Source organism: Mytilus trossulus, chromosome 13, assembly GCF_036588685.1.
Source record: "Mytilus trossulus isolate FHL-02 chromosome 13, PNRI_Mtr1.1.1.hap1, whole genome shotgun sequence".
Taxonomy (NCBI): domain Eukaryota; kingdom Metazoa; phylum Mollusca; class Bivalvia; order Mytilida; family Mytilidae; genus Mytilus; species Mytilus trossulus.
In genome coordinates this window covers 56993932-57018140 of record NC_086385.1, presented here as the reverse complement: position 1 = coordinate 57018140, position 24209 = coordinate 56993932, and the positions used below count along the sequence as shown (strand labels likewise).

At 31.8% G+C, this 24209-nt stretch overlaps 1 protein-coding gene across 4 annotated transcripts in view; it reads left to right on the top strand.

The window, feature by feature from the left end:
- LOC134694761 (cys-loop ligand-gated ion channel-like) overlaps positions 1-16235 on the top strand; it is a 40932-nt gene extending 24697 nt beyond the window's left edge. For all 4 annotated transcript variants that reach the window (XM_063555811.1, XM_063555812.1, XM_063555814.1 and 1 more), the window contains 7 exons: positions 5059-5187; positions 6222-6416; positions 7775-8032; positions 9398-9553; positions 10306-10479; positions 11479-11526; positions 15327-16235. In XM_063555811.1, the coding sequence (XP_063411881.1) occupies positions 5059-5187; positions 6222-6416; positions 7775-8032; positions 9398-9553; positions 10306-10479; positions 11479-11526; positions 15327-15356 (990 nt within the window). In that variant the 3' untranslated portion in view covers positions 15357-16235. The remainder of the gene's footprint in view (positions 1-5058; positions 5188-6221; positions 6417-7774; positions 8033-9397; positions 9554-10305; positions 10480-11478; positions 11527-15326) is intronic.
- The last annotated feature ends 7974 nt before the right edge of the window (positions 16236-24209 follow it).

Sequence of the window (24209 nt, the reverse complement as noted above, 5' to 3'; positions counted from 1 at the left end):
TAAAAACAGATAAATAAATAAGAACATCAACACAATACATGGATTGGAAAACAAGTGTCAAGTCACTAATATAAATTCCTCTCGTTACTATTAGTATTAGTATAAGTAGAAGCAGTAGTAGTAGAAGTTGTTGTAGAATGATTTAAATTGCATGCCAAACAAAGATATCAGGTGTCCTCAACCTTTTTCGTATACTGATAACATTTATATTGGTTGCATAATCTTTTCCCAAGTATCCTGGAATCGTTGCAATATGGTATTCGTCGATTGATTAATTACAGTAGCCCCAATAATCATAAACGCTAATTTAAACACACATACAGGCAAACATGCACTGTTTTAACAACTTAAGTTCGTGATATCAAGAAATATTTTGTGCTTTACCTTTGGAAGAAGAACGAGGAAATCAATCTGTTAAAATAAAATTACATGGTACCTGCTGATTTACAGGTGCTTTTTGTTAATTATACCAATAACCAACTATTGAATATAATAAACGTTGAACTTTATCTCTATTTTTAGAGCATGCTTTAAGTAAGATTTTTAATGTTCCCACATGCATTTCATCAGCTAGATTTATGCACAAGAAATAAATATGTAACGTCAAATCACAGGGTAGAATTAATAAATGAACATCATTCATAAACTATAAAATGTAGCGGTTGTCGATTTATGTGATTACTAGGTGATAAAAAAAATGTACATGTGTTAATAATAAAGACGATGATAAATTAACAGAAGGTTAACGAAAAGTTTTTGTTACACAAGGAATTAATCAATTTAATGTTTGTTAAAACGGTCGCTTTTTATCAATTGATTCTCAAAGCAGTGGCTTATGCTTGTAACAAAGAGAAAAAAAAATCATGCCTGTTATAATTAGATTTGCAATTTGAGATACTTTTACAAGCCTACAAGACCAACGTATGCCAAATTAAATGTTTTCTTTGATAGCCTTTAGGTTGTTGCCTGGGGTAGGGGGCACTTCCCCAAAACATTGTGATAGGAAGATTCGGTTGAATAGCTCACTTTTTCGAGTTCAAAAATATGTATATAGGGGTGGGGGAAACTATCAGAAATATATGGTTATGATAAGGTCAGCATAAGGAATCTGAGCTCCGAGCAAGGGTAATTTTATAACGAGTTCATAAAACCAAACCAATGTTGACAAAGGTTACATTTTGCCTACGCTATATAAAACTCGAAAAGGAAAGTCCGTAATCAAATAGCAATATCAAACGCTCAAACACATCAAACGAATGGACAAGAACTATCATATTTCTCACTTGGTACAGGCATTTTCTTATGTAGAAAACGGGGATAAAACATGGTTTGATTAATAGCCTAACCTCTCAGGTGGAAGAGGATTGAAAAGTCGAGACTTCTGAGAAATTGGAAAAGTGTGTGTTCAAAACCATGGTCGTTCCCAACTCTTCTGAAAAAGTAGCAAAAATACAGAGTTCGAAGATAAATAAGAAAAGAAGAAGTTCATTTAAACAGAAAAATACAGACGTTATAAATCAACAATCGGAGTTAGGTACTTTGTTATTTTTTACTTTGTACTTTTTTTTTCTGAAAGCTAGAGCCTCTCTCAATTCCAATGATTTTATATTATCCGAGCTTCAAATTTTATAATCATTCAAACTTTACAAAGACTTCTATAATTCTAAAAACTCATTTTGGTGGTTTCTCTCATTTAAAATTGAGAATGGAAATTTTGAATGTGTCAAAGAGATATAGAGTCATATATGTTTTGTTTTAGAGAACTAGTATATATCAACCTTTTGTAGTCATCGACTTCGCATATCTCAACAATAAAACACATTTATGATGGCTTATCATATTTATGGTGCATATCTGTCCAAATAAAGTACCCAAGAGCATTTAATATTGAAGAATATGCAAATGTTCGTCATTTCGTAGTCAATCACCTGGGAAATAACTGAAATTTCCCAACCTTTTCATCATAGTTATGTAGTCAGGGGGATTACAGATCGTTCGTACTCAATTATACAGTTAGCTATAGTCATATTGTTTACTTATGTAATAAAACAATGGTCGGTGTTGGTTATATGTTGTGGAATGTTTTTGTCCAATATCATAAATCAATGTAATCATTGGAATATTTTTTTGGATAAAACTGTTTATATTAATTGTATGAAGGTGAAACCTAATACATATTTATGTAATAAATTCAATAATTGTAACATAATTTTTTTAATAAAATTGGTTTTATGAATTGGATGAAGGAGATACATAATTGATATTCATGTTATCGATGCAATCATTGCATTTTTTTTGGATAAATTATTAGTTATATGAAGGTTATACCTAATAGATATTTATGTAATCAATACAATTATTGTAATATTTTTTGGATACAATTGTTTTTTATTAATTGTATGAAGGCGATAGCTAATACATATTTATATAAAATAATGTTAGTACGCAAAACGTCATCTAGTAATACAATGGTGATATGAAAATACCTAAGGGACTATCAAATTGCACAAGTCGAAAAGAAATATGTTGAAAACTTAGGGAAAAGAGGCAATCATTTATACGGAGGACACGTTTAATTATTTTATATTTCTGCGTTGTTTCTGATTATATAAAATTTAATGTGCCTTATAGATTCACAATGCACTTGTTGCGATTGACTTCCAGTGCACCAAGGATGAGTTACGAATGATAAAATAAAAATTAAATAAAAATTAAAAAAATTTATGCCGAAAAAACAGAGATGATCTTTCAATATAAAAAAGGGACGAAAAATACCAAAGGGACAGTCAAACTCATAAATCTAAAACAAACTGACAACGCCATGGCTAAAAATGAAAAAGACAAACAGACAAACAATAGTACACACGACACAACATAGAAAACGAAAGAATAAACAACACGAACCCCACACTATACACTACAAAATAAAAATAAAAAAACAATGACGATTAATATTAGGAATGCAGAAATGTTTCCTCATTTTTTTTAAATGTCTTGTTCGTATAACACGATAACAACAAAAGATGACGAACAGAAAAAAAGTCTACAAAAACAACTAGCAGCATCAAGCAAATATTTCTAAATCCTTTCCTGTAAAGTTCGTCTAATATAACTAAACGGCTAATAAAACAGAAGATGAACTTCTATTGCTTGGGTTTTGTGATTAAATTGTTAGGTTCAGGTTCCATTGTAATGTTTTTTTATTGTTGACTGTCGACATGTCTTTTTATGTTTATGGTCATGATATTCAGGATTTTACAACTTATGATTTTCATTTTCACCATCCATAACGTTTGTTGTATCTTCTCTGGTTTTTTTAATCTGAATGATTTATATCATCAATTTTAACACTTTAATATAAGAAGACACCTAAATATTGTGTTTGAGTTTAAAAATTATTTCTATATAGTTTCCTTTGGGAAAGAAAATTAAGTCATGTTCAGACATTTACTCTCCAGTTTGTTCACAGAATTTCCAGAAATTAGATTGTTTAATAAATATGTAATGACCTTGTCTTTGTGGATTGTTAGAGAAATTCACAAACAAAACTAACATGTTGTCTACTCTGAGAAATTTCATATTTTGTACTATTCTTTCTTGTAATATTTGGACTAAGTTTGGGGAGCCGCAGAACAGGAAAGACTAACGAGGTCGATTTCCTTCCCCTCTTTCAGTCTAACTCGTTTTTATGTTCATGCTAAATTGAGAGATTTTAATATCAGGCTAACTGCTCTTGTGTCTTATTTCTCCGAACTGGACACATATGAAAAATGATTGAAAGACTAAAAGTTATCTATGTGTCTATTGTTCAGTCGCGTTCAAAATTTCGTTTCAGTTGAAAAGAAAAATCACTAGTAAAGTGGAGGCTTGTATTTTGTATACTTTATATAAAACAAATGAAAAATACCTGTGAAAATATTTAGTTTTCTTTTCGAGATAAGTTTATCAAATAATCCTAGTACAAATTGAACCCTCAGTGGTGGATCCAGGGGTGTTCCAGGGCTTGGACCCCCCCCTTTTTTTTGGCCGATCAGTGCATTTCAATGGGAGCATAGAGTTGGACACCCCTTTAATCCTGTGTTGGGAACCCTCAGTTTTAAAACAGCTGGATCCGCCCCCGACCCTTATATGATGAGAAATATTCTTAAAACGGGATTTTTTTTAAATATTGTGGGTGGAAATGTGTTTACCACAAACTTGTCAGTCATCAACATACAATGAAACTATTCAAATTGCATGTGACTTTTCAGAACGTGTTACTATTCCATTACGATGATAAGACTGGTAAAACCATTTGATGTTTATGACATGTGTGTGGTATTTAATGCAGCTAAGATATTCGTTCTTGTACAAGAATCATGACTGTGATAATAGAATATTCATAATGGGTTGTCTCCCATGTATAGTTTGCCACCATTGAAGTTGCCCTTTTGGGACTTTTTTAATTGGCGGATTGTTTTCCTGTTGCTACATTGCACACTATGTTTACCCACACCATATTAAGGCTTTTAATATTTTAGAGCTATATGGAAATAATGTCTAGAAGTATGTCTATCTAATGGATATTACATTCATGCTTTTATATTGCACAACGGTCCATAATCCGGCTGAAATGTCAGTCTTAATTGGCGTGGACAGGAAACAGATATATAAAGCGTAATGGACATATGGATTATTATTGTTTAAAATTATTTACTAACAAAGATATCTAAAACTTTGCTCTCTAAATAAGATAGAGCGTATGGCACATAATGATATTTACCAGTGACAAAACTTTGTTCGGAATATTTTTGTTTAATCTATTGAAGTAATAAACCAATATTGATATTATGCAACGAAGTGCCCGCTGTGTCGGATATTCTGCAGTGTATTAATGACAATTCATAACTTGTTATATTATTTTGCATTACAAATTCGATAAAATATCATCGGCTCATGAAAAAGTTAGAGTATTCCGAAAGGAGCAAAATGAGTTCACTCAAAGCCATTACAAAAAAAGTTGTCTGCAACAATCACTTTATGTGGTATTTCATTAAAATGACTAATAACCCTTTACAGGCAAAAGTACAGATCTGTGTACAATTTTTCAAAGTTGGTGAGATTGACACTTTAAAGGAGCAATTTACGGCAGACGTTATCGTAAAAGCAAAATGGCGGGAACCTACACTAGACGGTCAAAACAAGTCGGTAAGTATGTTTAAAGATTAAATTTGTATTTTCATTTACCTTTAGTATTTAAAATTTTGATAAAAAGAAAACAATATCGCTGAAAGCAGCTCATATCTGTTGAAGCAACCTTTTGTGATATAAATACAGAACAGGAACAATAAGTCACACTACAAAGTAAATGAAAAATGTAAATAATTATCATGCTAGAAACAACAATGCACGCGGAATTATAGGCACGAATAAAGCTATCTTGAAGATAAAAGTGAAAGATTCTAATAAGGGCAGATTTTGATATTCATGATGATTACATGTTAATAGTATTTGAATATTAACTCTGCTTTGACGTGACAAGTCTTTAATACTAAAGAGGGGAACTAAAGATACCAAAGGGACAGTCAAACTCATAAATCGAAAATAAACTGACAACGTCATGGGTAAAAATGAAAAATACAAACAGACAAACAATAGTACACATGACACATAGATGTATATGCGTGTTTTGCGGAGAAGCAGCAACTTCATACCAATTTTAAAGTCTTTGGTTTGAACCGACAGGGTTTTATAAAATAAAAACACGTCCGCCTGCAATTGAAGCGCACATCCAAATTCAAGACCACTGAGGCGGTTTTGGAACATTTGAGTTGGCTAATGGGCTGCAGAATTTTAAGCCGATCTGCTCTGATCCTTGCATTTAATTATCAAGTACATACACAAAAGGCAATTGTTTACACAATATTAAATATAAAATTATTACAATACAAGTCACTCTTTTTACTGCTCTGATGCTGATATCGATAAATAATATCTGAAAATTCAAAACCTAAACCACATTTTGAAGAGGGTATATAACTGAATATGTGACATAACGTGTAAGCAAATTCGGACACGATATCAAAGCTTTAAATGAGGGAGAGCATCTTGTAATTACCCAATCAAATCCTTGACTTTGTAAACCTGTATCCGTATTTCGTCTCGAAACGGGATAAAATTGAATGAATATAATAAAATGCTTTAAAAAAATAAATTTGAATGAAGTCATTCGGTTCTTTTAGGCAGAAAATGTAGATTTTTCCAAAATCTGGAATCCGAAACTGTATATAGAAAATTCATACGGCGACCCTAAAGAGCAGATGCGGTATCGTATATTGTATAATGATAAAGGGGATGCATATATATCAGAGAAAAGGGTCATCAAGGGAACATTCATGGAAAATCTGGAATTGGACGACTTTCCTTTTGACGTGCAGGTATGTAGTTTTATTTTTATTCGAAACATGAGCATTCGACCATTAATTACAGTTGACATCAAGGGGAAGGGAAGTGAATAGCAACGACGATCGCCTCCTTGATTTTCTCACACAATTTATCAGCTAGCAGTCAATTTATGTTCTGTAGATAAATATAGGAAGATGTGGTATGAGAGCTATATTGAGACATTCTCCACCAAAGTCACAATTTATAAAAGTAAACCATTATAAGTCTTCAACGCGGGGCCTTGGCTCACATCGAACACCAAACTATAAAAGGTCACAACAAATATTAATGTTAGACCAACGGTATAATCTAGATTTAAAAAAACGAGAAACGAGAAACACTTATGAACCACATCAAAAAACGAACATCAGATTCCTGACTAAGGACAGGTGTAACAATTGCAGTCATGTTTATAATAAGAGATAGTTTAAAATCGCTAGAATTGTTTGCTGGCTTCATTAAATTGGATCTCAATATAATATCTGTCTTCTGTTATGTTCAAATTCATTAAAGATACAAGGCTCTTTCAATAACATTAGCGGTACTAATTTTCCTACACCAGATGCGCATTTCGACAATACATATCTCTTCAGTGATGCTCGTTGTCAAAATATTTGAAATCCAAAGCTTAAATAAAAAATTTGTTCTAATGTTTAATGCTGAATATTCTGTTGCTTTCTGTTAATAGCCAAATATTGAGATTTAAAAAATGCTACAGTAGATAAGAATTTAAAAAGATGAGATTGTTTAGGCAAGATAACATACGACGGTATGGGGACGTAAATTACTTTCAGTTAATAACGGTATCAGAATAAAATGTCATATTTTTGTGTTTTGGCAATTTAACATTTGGCCGGATATATCTTTATGATCTAAAAACATTAAAACATCAATATGGTATTTTATATATATGTATCGTAGACGTTGATCTGAATGGAATAGAAAAAAAAGTGGCGTAAACTTAAAAATATATAACCATGCGCTGGTAATTTCAACCACACAATATAACAGACAGTAGTTGTTCAATACATTTTTTTCTAATTTGACAATGACAGTATATCTTTTGACTGCATTATAAGGAAGAGTCTGGGTTCCTGCTAGAATAGGATAAATATTTATACAAGCTTTCTATTCGTACAGAGTTGACACATTAAACGTTGTATTCATCCTAACGAACGCGAATGCTACAAAACAGACCAATTTCTTGAAATGCAACATATATCTTCAAACATGCCTTCCTTCAAGGCCTAAAGGAACTAAAATGATAAATCTAGTATTTTCAGCTATGTGGGTTTTTTTTGTCTTGATGAAACTGATCTATTCTCTTAAAGTTTTCTTTATTATCTTCAAGGATCTGACTGTGACGGTAGTGTCCGAGTTACCATCGTACGAAGTGGAATTAATAGAAGATGAAACTGACCACCACGTGGTAAATAGACAATCATTTGTTGATGAACAAGAGTGGTTTTTATACATGCACACTGAGTGTTCTCGGAAAGATATAGTGATAGATCAGGCGGACAATAGTATAAGACGATCTGCTCTATCAGTTAAGTGTAGAGCCGCTCGAAGACCGGGTTATTTTGTGTGGAATATATTTATGGTAACGGTAAGTTTACTTGTCTTATTCTAAATAATTTAATTTTGGATGTAACGTGAATTCTGATTTGCAGACAACATTTTGTCTGTAAGCTTATAGACGTAATTTTCATACGTTTTTTCCAGATTTACTTCGGTTTAAAATGGAGTTTAGAATTAAGTTATAAGGAAGGACTGTTATATTCAAAAAAACATAAATAATGGAACACACACTGTAAAACAACTCACTACGCGGGTTTTTCAGAGTGTAACATATTTTATGCCTTATTTATGGGCATTATGTTTTCTGGTCTGTGCGTCCGTTTGTTCGTTCGTCCGTCTGTCCCACTTCTGGTTAAAGTTTTTGATCGAGGTCGATTTTTAGGAAGTTGAAGTCCAATCAACTTGCAACTTAGTAAGTATGTTCCCTATGATAATCTTTTTTTTTTATTTAAATGCCAAATTAGAGATTTTATCCCATTTTCATGGTCCACTGAACATGGGGCATCCGTGTACTTGGGACATTCTTGTTGATGTTATTTTTCATAGACAGAAAAGAAATATTACAGTCATTAAATTTAATTTAATAATTTCGCTTTAATCGGAAAAGGACATCAATCGGGATATCGTTAATAAAAAAAAATGCATATTCGCTACCCGATTCGCATGTTTACAAACATTCATACAGGTAAGTATTTGGACAAAGGAGTTGAAAACGGTTTAACCATTACCTAATGTGAAAAGATATTTTCAGTCAGAAAGGAGAGGATTATTAACATGAAAAAAATCTTTCATTATTTCAATCATTGATATTCAAAACAAGTCTGTTTTCCATATTTTCGAATATAACAGTAAATTTCCTGCATTCATCTTGATGAGTAAATTGGTCAGTAAGTATTTTGTAAGTTTGTACCGCTAGCAACAATATCAACAATAACTATTTGAAAGAAATGTCATATACCGAAATGTCTATATTCAGTTTAGTAATTTCTGTGGAGTTCGGTTTTATTGTTATTTTACTTTTTGTCATACAAGCGTGATGTTATGCTAGCTATAAAGCCAAGGTTAACCCACCATTTTCTACGAAAAATACCTATGCCAAGTAAGATATATTACAGTTATTTTTCATTTGTCCGTTGCTTGATAGGGTCTAACGTTTTATTTTGTCAGTCCTATTGACTTTCCTTTGTATCTACTTTGAATTTTAGATCTGAATGCTCTTCAGCTTCGTACTTATTTTTTTATTTTGTTTTGGGGGGGGGGGGATTCGAGCATCACTGATGACGCGCGTCTGGCATGTATATAAAATGTATTCCTGATATTTATGATGAGTTTATTGTATCTACTTTGGAGATATTGTTGTGTATCTTTCTTAATACTACTAATTTACTTTCAGTTCCTGATATGTACCTTATCCTTCGCAACATTCTCAGTGGAAAAAGAAAAGCCAGAAAATCGGCTGCAGCTTTCGTTTACTCTTATACTGACCGCAGTAGCATTCAAGTCAGTGGTAAACAACAGTTTACCTAGAATATCTTATTTGACATATATGGTAAGTGCATTCTAAATAGCGATAGGGCTATATACAAAAGTGGGGCAGAAGATATCAAAAGGACAGTCAAACTCATAGATCGCTAAAAATGAAAAAGACAAACAGATTAATAAAAGTTAACATGACACAACATTGAAAACTGAAGACTAAACAACACGACCCCCACCAAAAACTGGGTGAACCTGTTTTTTTATAAGTTCCCTATTCTTTTATATCGTTTGAAAAAGAAATGCACTCACACACAAAAGAAAAAATGAAAATGGAAATGGGGAATGTGTCAAAGAGACAAAAAGGCAGACAACAGCCGAAAGCCTTGTTATGTTTGAATATGAACATTTCCATAATTTGCAAGCCAATGTCAAGTGATCTTATATATAATTATATCTGTCATTATGTTATCCAGTTTTTGTATATAAACTAACATACCACTTAGCAAATATAGATTAAACAGTATTAATACTTAATCTTGATTCATAATTCTCATTCACACATCAAAACAAATCACAAAACAAATAACAAAACAAATAACAAAACAAATCTTAATTATCAACAACATATACCACATTTGACAGCAAATTCATAGTTTATTGATAATAGTTTTAACAATAAACAATGTATGATCAATATGGGAAAATGTCATTAATTGAATGTTTTTTCAATGCTATTTAATGATTGTCAGTTTTTATATTAATTTTCCAGTCAGCTTTTTAATAAACGAATAGCTGATGGTCGTATTTTTGTTTAATTTGCAGGATAAATATTTGTTGGCAGCTATGATAATGTTGACAGTAGTGTGTTGTTGGCATGCTATTGTGACAACATTACCAGATGCGTCACGTGACATTGTTGAAATTTACGTTCTGTCAATCCTGGCTGTGATATACTTTATTTATAATATTGGATTTTTAATTATGATATATTTATTTGTAAGTATTTATGGAATTTATTCAAAGCAGTATATGTATATTTAGATATAGGAAGATGTGGTGTGAGGGCTAATGAGACAACTCTCCATCCAAATAACAATTTAAAAAAAGGGAAACCATTATAGGTCAATGTCCGGCCTTCAATTATGTTAAAGGAATTTACACAACTCATTATGTGTATTTTAACATAACAATGCTTCATTTCTAGTATTATTTTCATAATATAAAAAATAGTCTCTTATATATTCAGCCATTTCCATATGTTTTAATGAGAGAAAATTCTATGAAACCTGTCACATCGATTGCATTGTGAAACGATGAGCAATACCCATAATAGTACAGTCAGCTATATACAAAATGCCCATTGAGACAAAATTTAAAACCTGACCATAAAAAAATACGTTCTAATTTATGGCAAACAAATGAAAAGCAAATATGGCAAACATCAATCGTTGAAAATCAATGAGTGACAAGTTCCAGGTTTTCGATATGCATATATAAACTCATCATAGATAACAGGACTAAATTTAGTATATATGCCAGACGCGCGTTTCGTCTACAAAAGACTCATCAGTGACGCTCGAATGCAAAAAAAAGTTAAAAGTTAAAAAGGCCAAATAAAGTACGAAATTGAAGAGCATTGATGACCAAAATTCCTAAAGGTTTTGCCAAATATTGTTAAGGTAGTCTATGATACTTGATTTATGGTAGAGAGTTTATGATATTGACAAACATACCACATTTTCTTATGTTTATGCATTAAAATGTAAAACCGTTCAAAATTCAAACTAACCGACACTGGAATCATGCTCTGGTTTATAACCATGACAGAGGGCAAATATAGAGTGCTATCTTTAAATTATTTAAATCTACAATTTATGATTGCTTTTTTTCAAATACAAGAACGAAAATTTGAAAAGAAAACCAATCTCAATAACAGAATAAGTAATTCGTATTTTTAAATATTGTTGTTTAAATAATGTTTTTCTTGTATTTTAGCCATGGCGAAAGCGACGGACTATGGTACAAAAAGATAGGGATTACAGGGTAAGTATTTTTAAACAGTAAACCATACAAATTTAACATTCCAGAAAAGCGACCTAACATCTTCAGTATATTTTATGTATTTTTATGACAATTCATGACAATTCGACTGCGTGTGGATATCCATGAGAGGTGATGCATGCATAGCATAAGACATGCAATTCCATCGGACTTAAGTGTTATCTTGATTTGTATATTTTCAATCGATAAATGGAATTGGATAAGTACTGGTGGCGTAAATTCTAAATTCAATTCTGGTATCTATAATGAGTTTATTTACAACCACTTGGTCGATACCACTGCTGGGGAAGTGATTGGAGCTTATCATGCTATCAAAGACCCTCCTTTTGAAATGTTTATTTTGATTGAACAATTTAAGACCCTTGTCAATCTATATATTTAGCTTTTAACACCATTTTTAACAAACAATCTTTGCTTAGTTTCCAGGCATAGATTACCTTAGCCGTATTTGGCAAAACTTTTTGGAATGTTGGATTCTCAATGCTTTTCAACTTTTTACTTGCTTGGTTTTATCAATATTTTGATTTGAGCGTCACTGACGAGTCTTATGTAGACGAAACGCGCGTCTGGCGTACTAAATTATAATCCTGGTACCTTTGATAACTATATTCATTCATCTAGACGATAAACCATATAATCTCTCAATAGAGCCTATTTAATAATCTTAGACACTTGCACTGTCAAAGTCGTACAGCAATATTATTCTCGTTGTGCTATCAGGCATTTTCAATTGCAACGTTACAATTCTAATGGAACCCGTGTGATGTTCATAAACAGACGATTCGGCTGAATAAGAAAAAGACAAACAGACGATTAAAAGTACACAAGACACAACATAGAAAACTAAATACTTAGCAAAATGAACCACACCGCGAATTTGGGTTCATCTCATGTGCTTCTGATGAGTTACCAAATCCTGTTCCACATGTGGCTATTATTACAAACCCGGTAAATACTCTTATTCGGTAGGTCACATTCATAAGTATTATAGCTGTCTATTGTTAATCTGAATATATGTATTGTATCGTATCAAGGAAGATCCCCCATCAGGACATAGCTTCCTCATGAATGCTTTGAGTAATGCAAGTACGTCAAGTGAATCAAACGTAAACATACATACCAAGGTATATAATGGTAACAAACACATCACGTGACATTGTTTCAATCATAGCAAGGTATGTGGCAGAAACAAGAACGAACACGTAAAATGCTTCAAATCGCACAATTGATTGCACATTTTAATGTTCATTTCACTGCAAGTAATGCAAGTTCAGCAGCATCCTCAACCACGACTATCAACGTATATATATATATATATATAACATCTTTATGCCTTATATATCATGTACTGTAGTACGCTGCTAGATTAAAACTGACGTGGAAAGGTAACACATGCCCACCGAAAGCTCTTTTTTTGAGAGCCCAGGTGGTCGTGTGGTCTAGCGGGACGGCTGCAGTGCAGGCGATTTGGTGTCACGATATCACAGTAGCATGGGTTCGAATCCCGGCGAGGGAAGAACCAAAAATTTGCGAAAGCAAATTTACAGATCTTACATTGTTGGGTTGATGTTTAGACGAGTTGTATATATATATATATATATATAACACAAACAAGCCCTTACACGTGACATTGCTTCAATCACAACATGTTTTGCACAATTTTATTAGTGTACGACAATACTGGGGTTAACTGCAATTTTATGGGCTTAAACTGGAGCTATTAATTAGTTACCCTTTTTAACAATGAAGACTGAACAATGAACTTTACATATTTTTCTGATCATTTAAGATTGATTAAAAAAAGTAATCCCCGAAAATATATGAGGATTAAATAAAATATCAGTTACGTGACCAAATGAATTATTCTTAGATTTAAGGTTCAAAGTAACTTTCATGTTAAAGGATCAGGGCAACACTTTATAATTAAGACATTAACATATTCATATTTAAATAACTTTACACTTAATTTTGCAGATATTGAAGGGCTTTGTATAAACAAAATAAAATGAGTTGTTCCTTTGGTAAATTGGTAATATTTTTTTATAAGTTCTTCAAACTCTTTTTTTATTTTTTTATTTTCAATGTCGTTGCATACACAGGAATGTACTGGGATTTCATTTTCTATAAATGGTTTATTCTTTAATACACTTTATCGTCTATGTTGTACACATATATCATATAGAATTGTTTTTGTTTTCTTCGTTTACTATATATTAACTTTTACTTCAACTGAATATGAAACCCAGTGATCTCTGATGGTATTAAACTTTCCAATAACAAAATTAACAACCCAAATTGTAGAGGGAACGATTTGGTTGCATGAAATGTTAATAATTATAAAAAAATGAAGTGGTATGATTTCCAATAAGACAACTCTCCACAAGAGACAAAAAGTACACAGAAATTAATAACTATAGGTCGCCGTACGGCCTTCAGTAATGAGCAAAGCCCCCGAAATGACGCAGCTACATGCGAGTGAAAGGGACTTTTAATGTGTTTTCCGTCGACCAATAGAATAACGGAATACTTTATGGACCCAGTGTGTACTGGGTTAGACATATCTTAGGCAGCAAAATCAATCAGGTTAAAAAAAGAATGAACATCAGCACGAATTACTAAACAGTGGAAGAGCTACACACACTTTTAAAGATAAAAGCAAACCACGTCGAAAGTAACCCAACGTTCAGACATTCTTACTAACAAGTGACACCCGTTGTGTTACTAAGATTAAAACTCGCTATGGTGTAGATTATATGTAAATATCGTTTGTCAAAGTCTACTGTTTACTGTTTAATGTTTAAGGGCTAGTGTGTTATTTTTTATGTTTTTATTCATTTGATATGAGCTGTCTGTATTTGTTTTCGGAGCATTAGAGTCACAATAGTGTTTTTTAATTTAAGTGTTTGAAATATTTTTTAGTGTACTGTTTAATGTTTTATGGTTAGTGTGTTTTTTCATTATTCTTTTTCTCTTTTGGTATGAGCTGTCTGCAATTTTTTTAGGAGCATTAGGGTCACAATAGTGTTTTTTTTATTTAAGTGTTCGAAATATTTTTTAGTTAGATGTTTAAGGGTTAGTGTGTTCTTTCATGTTTTTTTCTTTTGATATGAGCTGTCTGCAATTTGTTGATATATCAGCATCTTTTTTTTAAATTATTACTATTGGTTTCATAATACAATACGCTTTTAATTATTTGTCTTATCTTTGTTTTATAGTGATCAGGACAGTATTCTCTTAAAATTGAGAATGGAAATGGGGAATGTGTCAAAGAGACAACAACCCGACCATATAAAAAACAAAAGCAGAAGGTCACCAACAGGTCTTCAATGTAGCGAGAAATTCCCACACCCGGAGGCGTCCTTCAGCTGGCCCCTAAACAAATATATACTAGTTCAGTGATAATGAACGCCATACTAATTTCCAAATTGTACACAAGAAACTAAAATTTCAAAATTACAAGACTAACAAAGGCCAGAGGCTCCTGACTTTGGACAGGCGCAAAAATCATGATACAATACAATACTATACAATACAAAGCAATACTAGAAGCATTGAAATTATTTTAATAAATAACCACTCAGTACATTATAAAAAAAATGTTTGATACTTTTATATATTTCAACACAACTTTACCCCTTTATCAAATGAGTCAGTCTTTCTTAATTTTCAAAACCTTCAGTCATTTTTTGCCCTACAATACAAAGCAAATATTTAACACAGTCCACGCTTTAATGTTAAATAATTGATAACCATCCAAATCATAAGTTTGTCTATTTTTTCAGGAAGGGCTTCTATTTAACTCCAAATTTTGAATGGCAATGGCGATGTCATTTGTACACAATATGATTAACTCAGAGGATACAATGAACCAAGAAATAGAAGATGACCTACTTCAAATTAGTCGTCAAATCGAGAAATTGATGACAATGCTTTTCTGGATCTGATGATGACTTCAAACTAACTATCACCAACAACGAATGAATGGTCGTCAAGCTTTGGAACAATTGTGGAGTCAAAATTTGAGGTTAATTTCTGATCCATATACCAGTCAAACCGTAATATATATACCGTTTCCAGTTCAAAGCAGATTTATATGTACCGATTCCAGTTCAAACAAGATCAACATACAAAATCCAGTTAAAACCAGATTTATGTACCGATTCCAGTTTAAACCAGATCAACATACCAAATCCAGTTAAACCATGATCTTTATATCGAGTCAAGTTAGTATCAGATATCGAAACCGGTTCCTGTTAAAAAAAAGACTAATATACCGATTGTAGTTAACACCAGTTCAGTATACCAATTCAAGATCTTTTTTTAGTTTGGTTAAAACCAGTTATATATACAGAATTAATTTAAAACCAGTACTCCTTAATATCAATATCTTATATATTTTCTTAATAATAATGTCCAACCAACTTCTTTTTAAACAAGTTTGTAATAATGTATAATATTGGCACGAGTTCAGCAAAATTGGATTAAGTGTTATTTTTTTTTTTAAATATAATCGAATCTTAAAATGGTAGAAGAGAATCTAAAAACAATTTTAATCGTATTAACTATTGTAAAAAAAACATTATTGTTGTCAATATATTGTTAATGTAATGGACCATTTCAGAGATATTGTTATGAATTTCTGACTTGGTCTTTTATGCGTCAAAAGATCTAATAAATTCAATCTTATTCTTTATTATGTTACCTCTAGCAGTTATCAAATTTTACTTTTCTATGTAAGTTGACGTTTATTTGGGGTTTTTTTGCACTTCAGTTGTTTCGTCCAACTTCGTACTTTATTTGGCTTTTTCGAACGTCACTGATGAGTCTTTTGTAGACGAAACGCGCGTCTGGCGTATATACAAAATTTAGTCCTGGTATCTATGATGAGTTTATCTCATAGTTGATGTGTTTTCCTCGGTTTTACTTTGCATCCTGGATTAGATTTTTTCTCATTTGATTTATGACTTTTGAACACCGGTATACTGTTGCCTTTATTTACCTTGTTTGTTAATGAATTCGTTTTTAAATTTAAAGAATATGTGGTATGACTGCCAATGAGACAACTCATTACAAGACACAATATTATTTCCAGTGAATCTTTCTCTGAATTTATATGCCACTGAATTGAAGATATTAAGTGCAACATGGTTGGAACAATTAAAACATTCTTTTATGAAAAATCTTCATGGTGAAAACTCATAGAGTTTTACATCCTGGATACCGCGATAGGGACAGGTTTCAAAGAGTCAAAGAACTCTATTTCGATTTGTGTAGCCTCATTATCTAGAAGATAGATGTAGGATAAACATCACTGAGACACCGACAACAACAAAATAGATAATACATTGCAATAGTTGAATAGTGTATATACCAAAATGTAAAATCACAAACATACTTAACTCAGAGGAAAATTAAAAAAGAAAAGTACCCAATAAAAAAGCTTAGACACATCAAACGAATGGATATCAACCTTCATATTTCTGACTTGGTACAGACATGTTCTTATGTAGAAAATGATTCATTAATCATGGTTTTATATAGTTTATGTACGCCAGTCGCACCAAATGTCCAGTCACAATTATCTAGAGTTTATATAAGTTAGACATTAATTCAACAGAAACAATCAAGGGTCTGTAATCAAAAAGCACGTCCTCCACCACATAACGAAGAACAATAAGATATGAAACGTCATAAAGTTTCCAGGCCAATTGTAGTTATCGTGAATAAACTCATCATAGATACCAGGATTAAATTTAATATTTACGCCAGATGCACGTTTCGTCTACAAAAGACACATCAGTGACGCACGAATACAAAAACCTTAAAAAGGTCTAATAAATTTTCTTTCTCAATTGTACTAAGAAAGATAGAGGCTGAAAAGCATTGTGGACCAAAATTCATAATAGTTTTGTCAAATACAGCTAAGGTAATCTATTCCTTGGGTAAAAAAACCTTAGTATTTCAAAAACGCAAATTTTTTGAAAAAGTTAATTTATAAATATGACCATACCAATGATAATTTATGTCAGCACAGATGCGGTTGTAAATAAACTCATCATAGATACCAGGATTAATTTTTGTATTTAGTTATACTTCCAATAAAAAAAACCTTGCTGAAGTAAGAAAGTCGTATGTTGAATTTTTTAACACTTACTACGGGACAAAATAAATCTACCGAAGGAATTAATTATAGCGTGGAAAATGTTCTAATATATTTGCTAATTGATTGAGCGAAAACGAGGTAAATTCTTCATAATTAAATTATATTCCCATTGGTTCAATAACCCAGTCTATTGCTTTTTCAATGCTCCCTATGTCCATGAATAATTTACTCATCTGTATATCTAGATAATATAATTTTCTACAATATGTGTTAATATTAAGTAATAAATGTGTCGTTATCAAGTTAGATGTCTATGCAGAACCTATGAATTTCAATAAAAAATGTTATATTATGGTATTAACAGTGATGGTAGTTATACATACATCATTTAATTAAAAGCAGGTGGTGTGTGCCATTTTTATCACGTTGTCGTTAATCTTTTTAATGTGTTTGAAAAAAAAGAAAAATTCATAAAAATGGCCTTAGAAACATTTTCAATAAAACAAATTATCTGAATCCTTACCGAAGAGAGACGAATACAGCCGAAATGAACATGTGTTATATCACAACTTAGTATTTAGTTTTCAAAGACCGAAAATCCTGTTCGAGAAGCTGTTATTTTCATCACAGGTATGTTTGGAGTTTGCCATTTTGTCCGGGCCTTACAGTGGATGAGCGTCTTATTATATATGAAATCATCACAGATACCAGATTAAATACTTTACTAATGATTGATAGTCAGTGTATTATATGGAGATTTACTGCAAATACCACATAATCTTAACATTATCAATTGTCTATGAAGCTGATGCCACAGTCAGATCAACGATTTCATGTACACTTCCCAATCATTCCATACACTAAATATAGTGGTACTATTTATAGAAGTACCAGAGAAACAGACCCAACCACAAATACTAAATATTGACAAATGAACCACGAAAATTAAATCAAGGTCATATGAACCCTGCAAGACATATGCACCTTACAATAATTCCATACAGGTGTAATACCACCATTGATTTTCCCCTATTAGTCTTTGTTAAATTTGCACTTTTCAAAAAATTGTGTAAAATTTATCTTTGTTTCAAATAAAGAAATACTTGACAGAGTAAAGTTTTATCCTGTCCAGTTCTATAGAAAAAGTTTCACATAACATTTCATTGCATAAAAGAAAATAACCATCATTGGAAGTTAACCAATCAAATTTCTCCCCTTATTCTATATGTGTACAAGGTTTAGTCACCATGTAACCTCAAGATTACAAAATTTTCTATAGAAATCACAAATAAAAAATAATGGTGTTTTGAAATACCCAAGACATATGATTATGACTCAGAAATAGTTTTACTGCAATAAAATGTAGGAGTAATTACCTACAACGGTCAAATTCAAGGGAATATTTTTTTAGACCTACTTTCGTATGCAACCGGATGTGACGTACCATGATTTGGTGGTATTACACATAAAGAAGACCTTTTTGTTCAATAAACTGAATGTGACTTTTTCCCTTTGTAATACTGGTTATTTCAAGCATTTCTGTCAAGTTTTGTCATAATCAGTTCAATAGTTTGAGAAGAATCTAGTATATTGAAAGACGACATCTACAGCGATTCGATGAAAATTTCTTCGACAAATCCAAACCAAGCCGCATCAAGATAGAATAGAGTGTGGACCAATAAATGATCAAATATCTGTCTTATCTGCCTACAAACAGTTGAAAATGATACACAAGATGATTTTAGGAAGATAAAATACCACTATAAACCTCTTTATCTTCTTTATAAGGTCTCTTTGGGTCAATTTATACCTCTCATTTCCTCAAAATTTTAACTTTTCAGACCAATAAATAAAAATATTGGGGTAACTTTCACTCATTTATGGTAGAAATGTTATAAGAAATGAGTAATTGAAGCCTTTTAGCAGAATGAACAATCCATATAAAGTTTACTGTCGCCAAGGAGGTTTCAATAAGCCCTTACGTAAAAATTAAATTTACGCCGCGTTCCAAAGAGGGACATAAAAGGCTTCTCTTTTAGTGAATAACTTGTCGTTACAACATTAAAAATAATTTCATCTACTTATAACTATATATTTATTTAAGTATTACCTAGGAAAATGGTATATCATAGCAAAATATAAGAAATAAGGAGAAAAAGCCCACCCCCCTCCAAAAAAATAAATATATACACTTAATTAGTATGGCTTGTTCTGTCAACTGAATATTCATGGTACAGTCCTATTTAAAGACAATTTTCTCATAAAATGTGTTTTAGAGACTCAATCCTGTGACACTTTATAATCATTTCATTACAACAAAAAAATCAGAACTAATGATGTGGAACATGATCTATTCGCCGCCCTTGGGCTTCGACTCGAGCAATAGTTGGTATCTCACGGACAACAAACTTGCTATTACCCTCACACTCAGTCAATATGTGTATAATATTATGTTGATATTCAGCTTTATTACAACTGTCATTAACAAAGAAAATTAAACATTGACCAATGCACCATGAAAATGAGGTAAAGGTCAGACGAACCATGAAAGGCAGGCAGGTACATCTAACAAGTTTTTCATACAACAAATATAGTTGTCCATTGCTAAATTGACCTGGGTTAGTAGATTATTTAATTCAAATTCAAAGTGGCCCTAATTATTTACTGCTACACAAAATATAAACTTTACAGAGTTGGCTTTTTTGGAACAACTAAAAAGTTAGATAACGTTTTTTGGAAAGAAGTTATTTGTGCCTTGAAAAACATGTCGAGATTCCGACATCCTCGCTATTTTGAGGAAGTCATATCTTCATCTATCTGGAATAATGAGAACATTAAAATTGATAACGTCAGTGTTTATTATAGAAGTTGGGTACTAAACGGGGTATGGACTGTAAATGACCTTCTAGATGAGCAAGGAAATATATCGTCTTATCAAAATTTTGAACAGCTAAACCCACATTTTTACAATTTTATGGTATTAAAGTAGCATTAAAACAATGGCTACAATCTATGGGAATCAACACTGAAAGGGAAAAACAACAACAAGCTCTGTTACCTTTTAATATAAACATTTTTTTCAAGTCAAACAAATGTTCAAAAGACATGTATAATATATTAAATCAAGGTGCGATACCAGCTGTAATAGCAGCTGAGCTAAAATGGGAGGGTATATTAAATAACGTTATAGGGGATTGGAAAAAAATCCATAACTGTGTCACTAAAATTTCAAAAAATACCAAGATTTGTTAGTTTCAATACCGAATTATTCACCGTATTTTAGGTACTAATACTTTACTTTTAAAGATGAAACGTGTACAGTGTAATTTATGTACATTTTGCAAGGAAGAACCAGAAACCATAGAACACTTATTGTGGGGCTGTCATATTGTAGCAGACATTTGGCAGCATCTGAATGCCTGGATTTTTGAAATAACACATATTGAAATTCCACTTAATATAGATATAGTCATGTTTGGTCTTTATGATAACTATAAACTAAATTTTATAAAAAAAAAAAAAGTCATTTTACTAGTTAAGTATTTTATATACAGATCAAAGATGCGAGAGGAAAAACCTCATATAGAGGGACTTAAAAAGTTTAAACTATATCAATGAAAATTTGATTTTAGAAAAACATATTTCCTCAAAAAATATGAGTGTGAAAGATTATAACATGTACTGGAACCCCTGGGATAAAATCATTAATTAATTTAATAGTGATTTATTTTATATAGATGTGCCTGAAATGTAATTTCCATTATTACTTTAAATTTTTGATGAAAATGTTATACTTCATCCATATTCCGTTATATCATATCGTATTATTATTTATTTTTGTCTACTTTTTATGCTTGATTATGCTTATTTTTCTTGCTTGCTTCATACTGTGCCACTATAGATAATTTATGTAAATGTCTGTTAATCCATGAATAAAAAAAAAAAGAAAAAAAAAGAAAAACAAACCAACACATAAAAAGTTGACAGAGCATTGAACCGTGAAAATGAGGTCAAGATGAAATAAAACCTGTGTGACTGACATGTAGATAATAAAATATTTCCATACACCAAATATAGTTGACCTATTGCATATAGTATTATAAAAAAAAAAATTACTTTGACCACTAAACAATGAAAATGAGGTCAAGGTCAGATGACACCTGCCAGTTGGACATGTACAGCTTACAGTTTTTCCATACACCAAATATACTAGACCTATTGCTTAAAGTAACTGAGATATGGACTCAACCACCAAAACTTAACCTTGTTCACTGATCCGTAAAATGTATTATAAGGTTGAGGTCAAGAGAAAACTGTCTGACGGCCATGAGGACCTTTCAAAGTACACACATACCAAATACAGTCAGTTAACTTATCACTTATAATAAGAGAGAATTTAACAGTACAAAACACTTTTTTTTCAAGTAGTAACTGAACATGAAAATGAGGTCAAGGACATTGGACATGTGACTAACGTTAACTTTGTAATATGAGGCATCCATATACAAAGTATGAAGCAGCACCTTCTAAAATATAAAGCTTTTAAAAAGTTACTTAATGCAGCTGCTATTCCTATGTCCAGCTTTCTGCGACAAAAGTCGCAGGCTAGACAATAAAACGTTCAGATGTTTCATACTTTTCATACAATTCAGTGGTTTTCCTATGTTGATGTGTTACATATTTGTTTTTCATTCATTTTATGGACATAACTTAGGCCGTTAGTTTTCATGTTTGATTTGTTTTACAGTTGTAATCTTTCATAGCAGACTGGGCTTTGCTAATTGTTGGAGGCTGTAGGGTGACCTATATTTATTAATTTCTGTGTCATCAGGTGTCTTGTGGACAGTTGTTTCATTTGCAATAACACAAAATCGTCTCTTTTTTATATTCATTCAACCTTCTGAAATATTACACTTAAAGTAAATAATAATTTAAGCCACAGACGCTGGATCAGGAGAGACAACAAAGATTGCAATATTTGTGAATTTTTTTTAGTTCCCAAGCCTTGAAAAATAACATAAAGTATGGCAGACTGATATCACCATACTGCAGGTCTGTAATCTGGCAACAAATAAATTATCTGTATTAAAATAATCCAGAAATATAGGGTTTTTAATTAACTGTTTACACTGAGATATATCTGTCCTTTTTAATTATTTGATATCGTAAATGTTTCAATTAAAATAGCAATATTTTTTTAATCAATGATGTACGAGGCGAAACAATCTACATGGAAATGATGTGTGCCAATACTAATACAATGTCTCATTAGCAATCACACCAAATTTTCTATTTTATATCTCATACAACTGTATACCAAATACCACTGAAATCTCTTAGGTCGTAACGTTTAAACAAACCTTAACAAACATTATTTTACTTGTAAACTATGTACAGGTTTCAAAGTCAATGAGCCAAAATAAAGATGTGGCGGTTATATGATCTCCATGGAAATAAACTGACAAATGCCAATAAATTTGCATACCATTGACTTAACAATAGTGGTTCATCTTTAACTGACCTAACCACAAACTAATACATGTAAATTAAGAAAAGCATCAAAGTCAATGGACCATGACTGAGGGAGGTTGGGGGATAAAAAAAAACCTCCATGAAAATTAGATACCCCAATGCTTATACATGTACAATTGCATACCAAATATCATTGACATACCACTAGTGGTTCCAATAAACTGATCCATCACAAAAAAATACATGATAATGATGTATACTTAGTCTTATCGGGGCCTTTGATAGCTGACTATGCGGTATGGGCTTTGCTCATTGTTGAAGGCTGTACGGTGACCTGTAGTTGTTAATGTTTGTGTCATTTTGGTCTTTGTGGATAGTTGTCTTATTGGCAATCATACCAAATCTTCTTTTTTATAAGAAAAGTTTCAAAGTCAATAGATCATGACTGAGGGGAAAGGGCCAAATAAACTCCTTGGTAAGGATGTTGGAAAAGTGCCAATGCTAATACAACTGCATACCGATATCAGTGACCTACCACTAGTGGTTCACCATAAAATGGACCTAATCACAAACTAATACATTGTTGACACCTTTGTATTTCTTTTTGACTTCGTCACAGCGAGACAAAAGTACAAATGAAAATCATGCTATCAACTCATTCTTAAAACGGAAAACTTATAAGAACAAAATGATGAGAAGATATGATATTGACCTTGACCTATAATAACCACATTATCTGAAGCGATTTCATTGAAAACTGAAGAAGGAATTGATTAAACAAAACTTGTACCTGCTTCAATAAATGTGGCAGAAATAAACTATTTCTAAATACCAGTTGCTAAGAAAAAAAGGAGAAAAATATAATTTAAGATTGAATTCAGTGTTGATTGAAATTACAAACACCAGCCCCCTGTTTATTGGAATAAAAATATTTTTTACTTTAAATCTACCAAAAATAGTTAGATTCACTAATATTGCCCATAATTTTACCGTTATGGACATATACACCTCCCATTCAAAGTGTAGTTCTGTCCCTGCTGACAACATCACACATATTCCATGTGGCAATTAATTCAATCTAAAATACAAA